The sequence below is a fragment of the Babylonia areolata genome, chromosome 26 (assembly GCF_041734735.1).
Source record: "Babylonia areolata isolate BAREFJ2019XMU chromosome 26, ASM4173473v1, whole genome shotgun sequence".
NCBI classification, from domain to species: domain Eukaryota; kingdom Metazoa; phylum Mollusca; class Gastropoda; order Neogastropoda; family Buccinidae; genus Babylonia; species Babylonia areolata.
The window spans coordinates 33,332,888-33,345,006 of record NC_134901.1 but is presented as its reverse complement, the minus strand read 5'-3'; the positions used below and the strand labels follow the sequence as shown (position 1 = coordinate 33,345,006).

The 12,119-nt window shown below is 41.4% G+C and overlaps 1 protein-coding gene across 3 annotated transcripts in view; it reads left to right on the top strand.

Annotated features, from left to right (window-relative positions):
* LOC143300449 (uncharacterized) overlaps nucleotides 1–9,851 on the top strand; it is a 30,436-nt gene extending 20,585 nt beyond the window's left edge. For 2 of the 3 annotated variants that reach the window (XM_076614130.1, XM_076614129.1), the window contains one exon: nucleotides 9,430–9,851. In XM_076614130.1, coding sequence (XP_076470245.1) covers nucleotides 9,430–9,620 — 191 coding nt within the window. In that variant the 3' untranslated portion in view covers nucleotides 9,621–9,851. The remainder of the gene's footprint in view (nucleotides 1–9,429) is intronic. The other variant, XM_076614131.1, reaches the window with a different exon arrangement.
* The last annotated feature ends 2,268 nt before the right edge of the window (nucleotides 9,852–12,119 follow it).

Here is a 12,119-nt window from a genome sequence, read left to right as displayed (position 1 = left end):
ATCTTGTTTGAAACAATATTGCACCTCTGGGATGGGCACAAAAAAATTAAAAAAAGAAGCCAAATTATATGCAAACTGAATTTACTGTTTTATATATATATATATATATATATATATATATATTTTTTTTTTTTTTTTTTTTTTTTTAATTCTCTAAACTTGGCACTTTGATCTGATATTCTGACGCAACAACAAGAGCAGTCATTTTTATCATTTTTTGTTCAAACAGAAACTTCTTTTGCTAAGCATGGAAGTTATTTATTTTGCAAGTCTTTGGTGCAGATAGTAAAAAGGGGAAATTAATCTGTAATTAATGCTAGGGGGGTTAATTTGCTTTAAACTGATCTTTCTCATCTTAAACATTACATTTTGAAATATACTCAACACATAAAAAGCTTGTGTGTTTTACTTTCAGTATACAGGGCTTTCACTATGTTCATTCGCCCAAGTGGTCTTTTTCAGAAAATACTAAAATCAGTACTACGATCTATTGGCTGAGCCCTGAAGGTCATGGGCAAAAATCAATTGCGCACACATATTTATACATATTCAAAGCACGTGCTCGCAACATCGAAGGGCGACATTTTGTTTCAAGTAGTTGACCTGCCCGTTCAATCCAATATTCAATCAACAATACACGATAACATGTGTGGCGTGGTTCGTCCGTCGGGATCGACGAGGACCATCTAGTCATCCTAGGGGTGGGTGGGTTGGGCTCTGTGGGTGCGCAGATGACTGATCAGGCCAATCCGCGCCTGGAAGGTTCTGACGCAGTGTGGACAGGGGATGGTGGCGGCTGTCGAGGACTTGCTGGCACTGCTTTTCCTGGCCTGTCTGCATTGCCCTGCTGCAGCGATTCTGTTGGCCTCACAGGATTTGGCGCCTTTGTGGACAGCTGAACGCCACTTTGGTCTGTCCATTGCATTCAGCTCCCATGTGTCGTGGCTGATGTTGAAGGCCTTCAGAGAAGCTTTCAGAGTGTCTTTGAAGCGCTGCTTTTGGCCTCCATGGGAGCGCTTGCCATGTTGGAGTTCGCCGTACAGCAGTTTCTTGGGGAGCCGGTGGTCTGGCATGCGAACTACATGGCCTGCATCAAGATGGTGTAGATGCTGGGCAGGTTTGCACGAGTGAGCACCTCTGTGTCAGGGATCTTCTCTTGCCACTTTATGCTGAGAAGTTTTCTGAGGCTGGTGGTGTGGAAGTGGTTCAGCTTTTTGGTGTGGCGTTTGTAGACCATCCATGATTCACATCCATAGAGCAGTGTGGTGAGAACTATGGCCTTGTATACTTTGAGCTTCGTCTCCAGGGTGATGCCTCTCCTGTTCCAAACGTTCTTATGGAGTCTGCCGAAGGCAGCACTGGCTTTGGCGAGTCTGGCATTCACCTCGTCGTCGATGACAACTGTGTGAGAGAGTGTACTGCCCAGGTATATGAACTTGTCCACTGCGTTCAGTCGTTGCCCGTTGATGAAGATGCTTGGTTCAACGTAAGGCTTTCCTGGAGCTGGCTGGTGCATCATCTCAGTCTTCTTTGTGCTGATTGTGAGGCCAAAATTATCACAGGCAGCAGAGAACTTGTCGACACTGTGTTGGATGTCAGCTTCGGAGGCAGCGTTGAGAGCGGTCATCAGCAAACAGGAAGTTGTTGACGGTGTCTGTCCTCACCTTGGTTTTTGCTTGAAGCCTCCTGAGGTTAAAGAGTGAGCCATCTGTGCGGTACCTGATGCCAATGCCTACGTCAGCGTCTCTGAAGGCATCTGTCAGCATGGCTGAAAACATGAGACTGAACAGAGTGGGGGCAAGAGCACACCCTTGCTTGACTCCGTTGGAGACAGGGAATGGTTCTGAAGTCTCTCCGTTGTCTTGGACTCGGGCCAGCATCCCATCGTGTAGTTGCCGTATGATGGTGATGAACTTTCTGGGACACCCGTACTTCGCCATGATTCTCCAAAGGCCATCACTGCTAACAGTATCGAAGGCCTTGGTCAGATCAACATAGGTGGAGTAAAGGTCGGCGTTCTGTTCCTGACACTTCTCCTGGAGCTGCTTGGCAGCAAACACCATGTCGATAGTCCCGCGTTCTTTCCGGAAGCCACAGTGGCTCTCTGGTAGGAGACCTTGCTCAAGGTGCGCTATGAGATGGTTGAGTAGCACTCTGGCCAGAGTCTTGCCTGCGACGGACAGCAGGGATATTCCACGATGGTTGTCACAGGCCTGACGATTTCCTTTGCGCTTGTATAGGTGTATGATGGAAGCGTCTTTGAAGTCCTGTGGAACTGCCTCATGCTGCCAGATGAGCTGGAACAGCTGATGAAGCTTCTCAGTCAGCGCCATACCACTTTCTTTGTAGACCTCAGCTGGAATGGAGTCTGAGCCAGGGGCTTTGCCATTGGATAGCAGGCGGATAGCTTTCTGGGTCTCCTCCAAAGTTGGAATGGCATCCAACGACTCACTGACTGGCACCTGGGGGAGTCGGTCGATGGCTTTATCATTGATGGTGGAGGGGCGGTTCAGTACGCTGTCAAAGTGTTCAGCCCATCTCTCAAGGATCCCGTCCTTGTCAGTGATCAGGGTAGAACCATCAGCACTGAGGAGTGGAGCAGATCCGGAGGTGGTGGGACCGTAGACTTCTTTCAGGCCGTTGTAGAAGTTCTTCATGTCATTCCTGTTTGCAAAGCCCTGGATCTCATCAGCTTTGTTGCTCAACCAGGAATCCTGCATCTGCCGCAACTTCAGCTGGATGGTGCTGCGTGCGCTCTTCAGTATGTCTTTCTTTGACTGTGACTTGGGATCTTCAATGTGGGCTCTGTAGGCTTGGTGTTTGTCTTCTAGCAGCTGCTTGATCTCAGTGCAGTTCTCATCAAACCAGTCTTTGTGCTTCCTGACAGAAGGCCCCAGGCACTCCATGGCAGTGTTGTACACTGTCTCATGCAGTGCGCCCCATGCTGCCTCCACATTCTGGTTGTCCAGCACGGTGGACTCAAGGCGTTCCTCCAGGGTGTCAGCAAAGCTCTGCTTGATGTTGCTTAGCTCCAGCTTGTTCACATTCAGGCGTTTGAGTGCTTTCATGCCCTGAGGCCGTCTCTTGGGCTGGATGCGGAGGTTGAGCTTGGAGACGATAAGGCGGTGGTCTGTCCAGCACTCGGCGCCGCACATGGCCCTCGTGACTCGTACGTCCTGCCTGTCCCTCTTCCTGACGATGACAAAGTTGATGAGATGCCAATGCCCAGAGCGAGGATGCATCCATGACGTCCTGTTACGGGTAGGGAGGCAGAAGATGGTGTTTGTGATAAGAAGGTCGTGCTCGGCACATGTCTGGAGAAGTAGTTGGCCATTGCTGTTACAGTTATCAACCCCATGGTTCCCAATCACGCCTTCCCAGGAGGTGCTGTCACAACCAACTCTCGCGTTAAAGTCACCAAGAATGATGAGCTTGTCTGCATTGGGAACAGTGGTGATGACAGTGTTCAGGTCCTCGTAGAACTTGTCCTTGATCTCATCTGGGTTGGTCATGGTGGGCACGTAGGTGCTGACAATGGTGGTAAACTTCTTCCCGTTGCATAAAGGGAGTTTCATCGTCATCAGGCGATCGTTCACTCCTTTCAGGGGGCCAGCCAGCTTGCCAACGAGGGTTGTCTTCACTGCAAAGCCAACTCCAGCCTCACATCTCTCTTCAGGTCCGCGACCACTCCAAAAGAAGGTGTAGCCTGCGCCTCGCTCACAGAGTTCGCCTTCTTCTGCCAGTCTGGTCTTACTTAAGGCAGCGATGTTGATGTTGTACCTGGCTAATTCACTCGCAATGAGCGCTGTGCGTCTCTGTGGTCTGGCTGAGTTGCCTCTGTCCAGAAGCGTACACACGTTCCATGTGGCAATGGTCAATGGGGTGCTCCTTGTTTTCTTCTTTCTTTCCTTTGGGTGTCGACCGCTTGAGTAGGGTCCCCATCAGCCGTGGTATGCTGACTAGGGTGGTGTGGAGCAGGCAATGTTTAGGGCACCTTTTCTAGCCCCCTCCTCATGCCATGGAGGTGAGCAGTGCTGTCCTGAAGAGGGCTGCTCAGTCGCTCAGGGGGCTGCCGATCTCTAACGCTGCTCCAGTCGGTGAAAAACGACCCTATGGCCCGAGCTGCTTGTGTGCAGGTCCGTGGCTACGACTGCCAGTGTACCCACACCTGTCACTTCGTCGCTCGCCTGTCGCCACAGGGCTTGGGGAAAATGATGGTGTGGGATGAAGGATGACTGATGACTTGCGCGATGACTTTGTTTATAGTGAGGAGGAGTTGCGCACCGTTGACCTCACTCTCTTGTCCGAGACCGTCTGTATCCAGTGGCAAGACGAGGTCAAGACGACTGGAGATGGAAACGGATGCAGTGGATGACCGGGATGTCCTATGTGCCTCATCCTGCCCTCAGCACTCCACAGTGCTCTGCTGCAACCACCTTCCTCTCCGTTGAACCATGAAGGTTTCTACCGCAGAGTCCGCCGGATCCAGTCTTCACATGCTTGGGTAGACAAGCCCTAACTCACCAAGGGTTTGAGACCCGTCGGCTACCCTCACTTAGTTTAGCCAACCTGTCAAAGCCTTTGCCTGGGGGTTGGGCGCTGCTGCATGCTAGCAGCTTCTAGGACCCATAGGTGAGAGCTGGGTGCTGGTGGGGACCAACAGAGGACGAACCACTCCCGGAAGAGCGTGACAAGCCCCCCCTCTAGAGGTACTACCCCTCCCGTGCACCCCCTAACCCCCACGATAACATGTGATGGAAAGCTGGAGAAGGAGACCATTAAATATTTATTCAGAGACAGTTTTGTGAACGCCTCATCACTTACTGGATTATGCCTCAAACTGCCATAAAAACATGAACAAAATCAGTCCAAATTCACAGTTAAAAATAATAAACCATGAGAGTTAATACCCTTGATAATCGTAAAAATGTCCAGTCTTGACTTTTCTCAAAATGAAGTCCTGTTCACTTCATACGACGTTTAGAAGTACTCATACTTGGCTCTACATGTTATTAGTTTAACAAAATACTCAATTTTCACATCAACTTTAAAACTATATAATTAGTTGGCAAAATGGGGTGTCATTTACCCCGAGACTGATGTCAGTCATGCTTGTAGCAGACAATGCTTGTTACACACTGTGTTCGACAACACATTAAGGCAGTAGAGAAGGGAAAGAAGAACAACAACGGCATAGACAGCAACCACTGATGAAATCAGTCAGCCTCAAAACTGACCAGTCTGACAAGTCCCCACTGGCCCAGTTTCTGCATCAGCGGCAGACTACCCCGGGCCTGCACTACGAAAACGACACACAGCTATCCTGAACAACAGATCCAGTCAACTTGATATCATCTTTATAATCAAGATCAGAACATGTGTGGGTTTAATCAATATTATTCATATCATACAATTTAATATAGATATGAATACTATGACATGTCTTGTGAATTTGAACTTTGATATTGAATTTCTTCAAACTCGCTCACACACACACACACACACACACATGAGAGAGAGAGAGAGATAACAAGAAAAAAATCTTTATACATGAGGATACATAAATATTTATTAAATGAAAGAGTTGTTTGTTGTGCTCACATGTGTGTGTGTGTGTGTGTGTGTGTGAGGTTCTGTAACAAAATAGATTCAAATGTGGAATGTATTTACTGAATTAGATGCGTATGAGAAAGAGACAGACAGAGATTACAAGAGGAAATTCTTTATTCATGAGGATAATAGATATAAATGAAAGTTTGTTGTGTTTATATATATATATATATATATATATATATATATATAAACACACATATATATATAATAATAATAATTATTATTATTATTATTATTATGTATTTGTGTACACATGTTTTGAACACAGAATAGTTTCAAATGTGGAATGTATTTACTGAATTAGAGGTGCATGACACACACACACACACACACACACACACACAGAGACGCAGATGATTTATTCATTAAGGCCATAGCCCCATATGAATGAGGGGCGATAACAAGATATGTATACATTACCGTAACTGGCAATAAGCATTCAACTGCTTACACAATTAAACTATAGAAATTAGGACAATACTATTTCTCTTAACTTAAAAGCTTTATATAAGTACAATGCGAGATTTCTTATAACACCGTCATCAGATGATGCCATCAATAGACAAAACTTAAACAAACAAGGGCGTTCATAATATTTCTTTGAAACAAATATTATGCAATATGGGACACTTCAGAACAAAATGAACATCTTCCGTTGACTCTTTGCACAAAGGGCACAGGTTCTCTAAATGATTAACATTTTTATAGCGATACCTGTGCAAATTGATTTCAGAAATACCAAATCTAAATCGTGTTAATATGAATCGTAAGTGTTTGTCAATATTAAGCAAAAGATAATTTTTAACTAAATGTGTAGAAGTATAAGCTCTATAGGAACAAAATCGATCACTGGATTGGACATGACTTTCCCAGTTTTGCCATCTACAGTCTATTAAACATTGACGAAAAGATTTCAGAAACATATTCTCATTACCGTCTCCTTGATATTCCCATACATATTCAAATCCCAATTCACATAGACAAGTTCGTATATTTGAAGCCCAGTTTCTTTTTCCTCTAACATCTAAATCATACAACATATAAGATTTCTGTGGTAGTCTATCTTCGTTCATTTTTAAAAGTTTTAACCAGTATCGAACACATCTCACAGCAGAATTTATACAGAGAGAGAGAGATTACAAGAAAAAATCTTTATACATAAGGATACATAGATATTTATTAAATGTATTTTATATAAATACATGTATAAAATGTAACTGACCTATATTTATCATTTAAATTTTTATTTTCATGTGTGAGCATGTAATGCAGCTGCATACTCAAATAGGTGTATGTAAGACTTTGAAGTTTACATCAGAAAAAGAGTGTTTTAAAAAATGGTCTAGATTATGAAGTAATTATAAATATATGTGTGTGTGTGTGTTGAGTCTTACTGAATCAGGGTTATCACAAAAATCTGCAATATGATGAAAATGTGTTGTGCATGTAATTTTTTCTAATACTAATTGTAATCATAAAGCACACAGGCACATTGTTAATACCCATATTGAGCTTTTTCACATTATATTTGTTGTTTTCTCTATGATTAAGCTTATAATGCATTACATAATAGTTTAACAAAAAGTACAGTTACATCTTATATATTTATACATGTATAAAATGTAACTTAACTTTATTACCTATCTTGTGTGTGTCTGTATGTTGGTCACACTTAGGTGCATTTCCTCTTTCATTTAAACAAAAGCAAGTGTGATTTTTTTTTCCTTTGTGACTATAATTTTGAAAAAAAAAGTGAAAAAAATAAAAATAAGATAAACAGTGTGAAATCCAACACAACTTTGTGTGGTCTGTATTTTCTGTTGGGAGATGCACATGACTTTTGTTTTGCAATTGATTTTTTGTGTGTTTTGATTCAATTGTTGAAGAAAGTGCATGTCACAAGTGAGTCTTGAAGGCCTTGCCTCTCTTGTTTAAAGTTGATATGAAAATTGAGTATTTTGTTAAACTAATACCATGTACAGCCAAGTACAAGTACTTCTAAACGTCATATGAAGTGAAAAGGACTTCATTTTGTGAAAAGTCAAGACTGGAAATTTTTACATTTCATCAGTTCAAGGGCATTAACTCTCATGGTTTATTATTTTTAACTGTGAATTCCGACTGATTCTGTGGATATTTTTATGGCAGTTTGGGGCATAATCCAGTAAGTGATGAGGCATTCACAAATCTTTCTCTGAATAAATATTTAACGGTCTCCTTCTCCAACTTTCCATCACATGTTGTCGTGTATTGTCCATTGAATATAGGATTGAACAGGCAGGCCAACAACTTGAAACAAAATGGCATCGTTTGCATTCGCGAAGAATATGAGGATGCGCTTTGAATATGTATATACGTATAAATATGTGTACGCAATTGATTTTTGCCCATGACCTTCAGGGCTCAGCCAATAGATCTATAAAGTCCACTCGTTGTATTGATTTTAGTATTTTCCGAAAAAGACCACTTGGGCGAATGAACATAGTGAAAGCCCTGTACATTGAGAGTAAAACACACAAGCTTTTTATGTATTGAGTATAATTTCAAAATGTAATGTTTAAGATGAGAAAGATCAGTTTAAAGCAAATCACCCCCCTTAGATTACTGATTAATTTCCCTTTTTTACTATCTGCACCAAAGACATGCAAAATAAATATAACTTCCATGCTTAGCAAAAGAAGTTCCTGTTTGAACAAAAAATGATAAAAAAAGACTGCTCTTGTTGTTGTGTCAGAATATCAGGTCAAAGTGCCAAGTTTAGAGAATATAAAAAATACAAATATAACAGTAAATTCAGTTTGCATATAATTTGGCTTCTTTTTTATATTTTTTTGTGCCCATCCCAGAGGTGCAATATTGTTTTAAACAAGATGACTGGAAAGATCTGAATTTTTCCTATTTTTATGCCAAATTTGGTGTCAACTGACAAAGTATTTGCAGAGAAAATGGCAATGTTAAAGTTTACCACAGACACACACACACACACACACACACAGACAACCGAACACCGGGTTAAAACATAGACTCACTTTGTTTACACAAGTGAGTCAAAAAGAATAAGTCAAGTTTTCGACTGGCTGCCACATCGATGGGTCATTTTAAAATTGTTTCAATGACTGATGACCGACACAGAACCTGTACCCTTTTGACATGTTTTCTTGAACTTTTAATTTTTGTATTGCATGTCCTGAAAATGTGTCCAGTATTGTAGAACTGCATATATATATATATATAATTTATATATATATATATATATATAATTTATATATATATATATGTGCACACACACACACACACACACACACACACACATATATATATATATATATATATATGTTGTTTTTTGTAATAAAATACACATTTCACTTTTTTGTTATAAAACAGTTCAGAATGATTCTGTACCATGTGATTTCTTTTGCTTATGTGGAAATAATTTACTCTGTACTTGTATGATTTTTCTCATCTAGCAGAATTACTTTTGATTTTTGAGATGGTGTTTTTGGTTGGAAAGTGGGGATTTGTTTGGCCAGTGTTAGAGGGAAATGCTTGGTAGGAATAATCATAACTTCAGTGTTGAGGAATGGTGATAGTGATGACAGTAGAAGTAAGTAAAGAAATAATGCCTGGATGAACTGTAGGGTCTCTTTCATAGGGTCTCTTACTATCACCCTGACAAGCATCATCATCTTGCAATATCCAGATATGTGATGCAGCAGTGAATAGTGTTTTCTCTCCATGTGATGATGATTACAATGTTTCACCAGAACCTTGTGGCACACACACAGACACATACTGGTGATGATGTTTGTGTGACAGGTTGTGTTGACGACTGGGTGCTGAGGGATGTGGTGGAGGAGAGAAACAAGCTGAGCAAAGAGAACAAGAAGCTGAGACAGGAACTGAAAGGCTTGGACAAGGTGAGACAGGAACTGAAAGGCATGGACGCAGGAACTGAAAGGCTTGGACAAGGTGAGACAGGAACTGAAAGGCATGGACGCAGGAACTGAAAGGCTTGGACGCAGGAACTGAAAGGCTTGAACAGGGTGAGACAGGAACTGAAAGGCTTGGACAAGGTGAGACAGGAACTGAAAGGCTTGGACAAGGTGAGACAGGAACTGAAGGGCATGGACGCAGGAACTGAAAGGCTTGGACAGGGTGAGACAGGAACTGAAAGGCTTGGACAAGGTAAGACAAGAACTGATTGACTTCGATAAGGTGAGCTGAAGGTTCATGGGGCTCCAGATATGGGTGAGAGGATTGAGGGGGAAGGGGGTTGGTGGGGGGGGGGGGGGGGGGGTGGAGACAGGTACAACTTGATCCACTGAAAATAAATAATAAACTGATCTCTAGACAACTGTTGGAGCCATTCTTACTGACAGTCAAGCAATCCCAGTATCTTTTCAGCTTTTCATAGTACCTTATTTTTCAGATTTTCTCCTGGGTTTGAAGCTGGATGGAAAGACCCTGAGATTAAATTGATGTGTGGTGATTATTACTGGAACAGACTCTGCTGCAGCCTGTTTTCTGTCATTTTTTGGAGTGAAAGAGGAAAAAGTACTTTCAAATCTTCTGAAAATAAGGTCAGGTCAAATAAACAAACGGATAACACATGGGTCGTCAAACAAGTGTTGAGTGTGATTATCAGAGTAGATGACTTTTTTTTAAAAAGAGAGGTGGGGAGATTCTGCAGACATGCCTTCAATGAGTTTATCAAAACAGACCATGTGAAATTTGTTCACGGTACTGTCAAGTCAGAATTCAGTTATGCTCATATCTAGTATTGTTTAGAGACCTGAGCTGCTGGCTGAACAGTGATGGCAGATGTGATATTTTTTGTAAAAAATTGAGAGACTGATGCTTGAAAAAGGGTAGCACTGCACTGTGGTAGCATGCACACTCTCCAGGAAGTGCAGCCCGAATTTCACAGAAAGAAATCTGTTGTGACAGAAAGTAATACAGTACCATAGAATTCTCCAAGCAACGGAGTGCGAGTTGACACTGAATGTTATTCTCTTTTTTGTTTGTTTGATGGTGGTTGTTTTTGGTGGTGGTATGATATTTCACTCAAGACAATAAAATACAAAATGAAAGCTTTTGTTTCAGAAATAAGTATGCAGGCCAGTCTTGTGTGGGCCTTTATTTTTTACGTTAAATGTTAAGTGAATGCTAAGCTTATTACATATTTTATTTGTGTGATTTGTCATAGGTATTTTTCAAGTTTTGTAGGCTGTTCACCTGTCAGAACTAAAAAGGGATTTGATACAGAAAGGTCAGAAATGGTGTGAGAAATGTTCATCACAAAAGTTTTGATCACAATGAGGATTGGTGCATTGATTTTGGTCCAGTCGTCCAGATCATTAGATTGTGCAGACTGGTCTGTGCCTATATTTCCTTAATGTGTATGAATATTTTCATTTTTCTGCCCCCCAAATGGTCAGTGTTCAAGTTTTTGCAGGTTATATTATAAGAGAAGGAGAAAGATGCTTGATGGCTGAACAGTTTTGTTATATCAGTGTTATTTTGCCCATGCTGTTTATCTTGTCTCAGTACAGATGTAGTCATTAATTTTAATGTGTGTGTGCCTACTCATGAAAATAAAAAAAAGATGAGAGGCAAGGCCTTCAAGTCTCACTTGTGATACACACATAAAATATGATAAATAAAAATATAAATGAAATCTAATCTAAAAGAGTTGAAGTCATTAAAATTTGTTCGGTTTTTGAATTAATAAAGCTTCAGGTTGAAAAATATGAGGTATGAAAGCAGATTCAAACGTAGCATGTTTGGGTGATAGCTAACAGTCTTACCAACACCGCCAGTCTGGATACCCAAATGACGTTCAAAAATTAATATCTAACACGTTTTTTAAGCATGAAAATTCGGTAGCGTTATTAGAGGTAAGAAATGCCTTTTAAATCATATTATTTTGGTATATTTCAGGCATTTAAGAAACTCTTTCAAGTCTGTGGTAAAGGAGACGTTGCCATCATCTTAAGCACAAAGCAATCTATCCACTTTCTCCACATCTGCTAAGATTGTGTTCAAAGGGCTCAGCCGGCAGAAACTTGGCCTGCAATAGGGTCATTCAGTTTAAATCATTTGTGTGTGTGTGTTGGGGGGGGGTTATATATTTTTTTAAATAATTTTTTTTTATATAAATCTTGATTATTTTATAAAATCTTTTAACTTGGTGGTAAAGCAGATGTTGCCATCGCCTAAGGCACACGGCCACATGCAGGCTGTTATCTCAAGATTTGCACAGACCAGTATAGACAAGGCTGACCAAAACTCAGTATCAGTAGCTCAAGGAGGCGTCACTGCGTTCGGACAAATCCATATTCGCTACACCACATCTGCCAAGCAGATGCCTGACCAGCAGCGTAACCCAACGCGCTTAGGGGACTTCCCCTGAAAATACATATGTAATAATGGGATAGTAAAATGATCATACATGTTTGAGCTTACTCAGAATATTTATTCATTGTGTGGTTGAATGTGTTTTAATT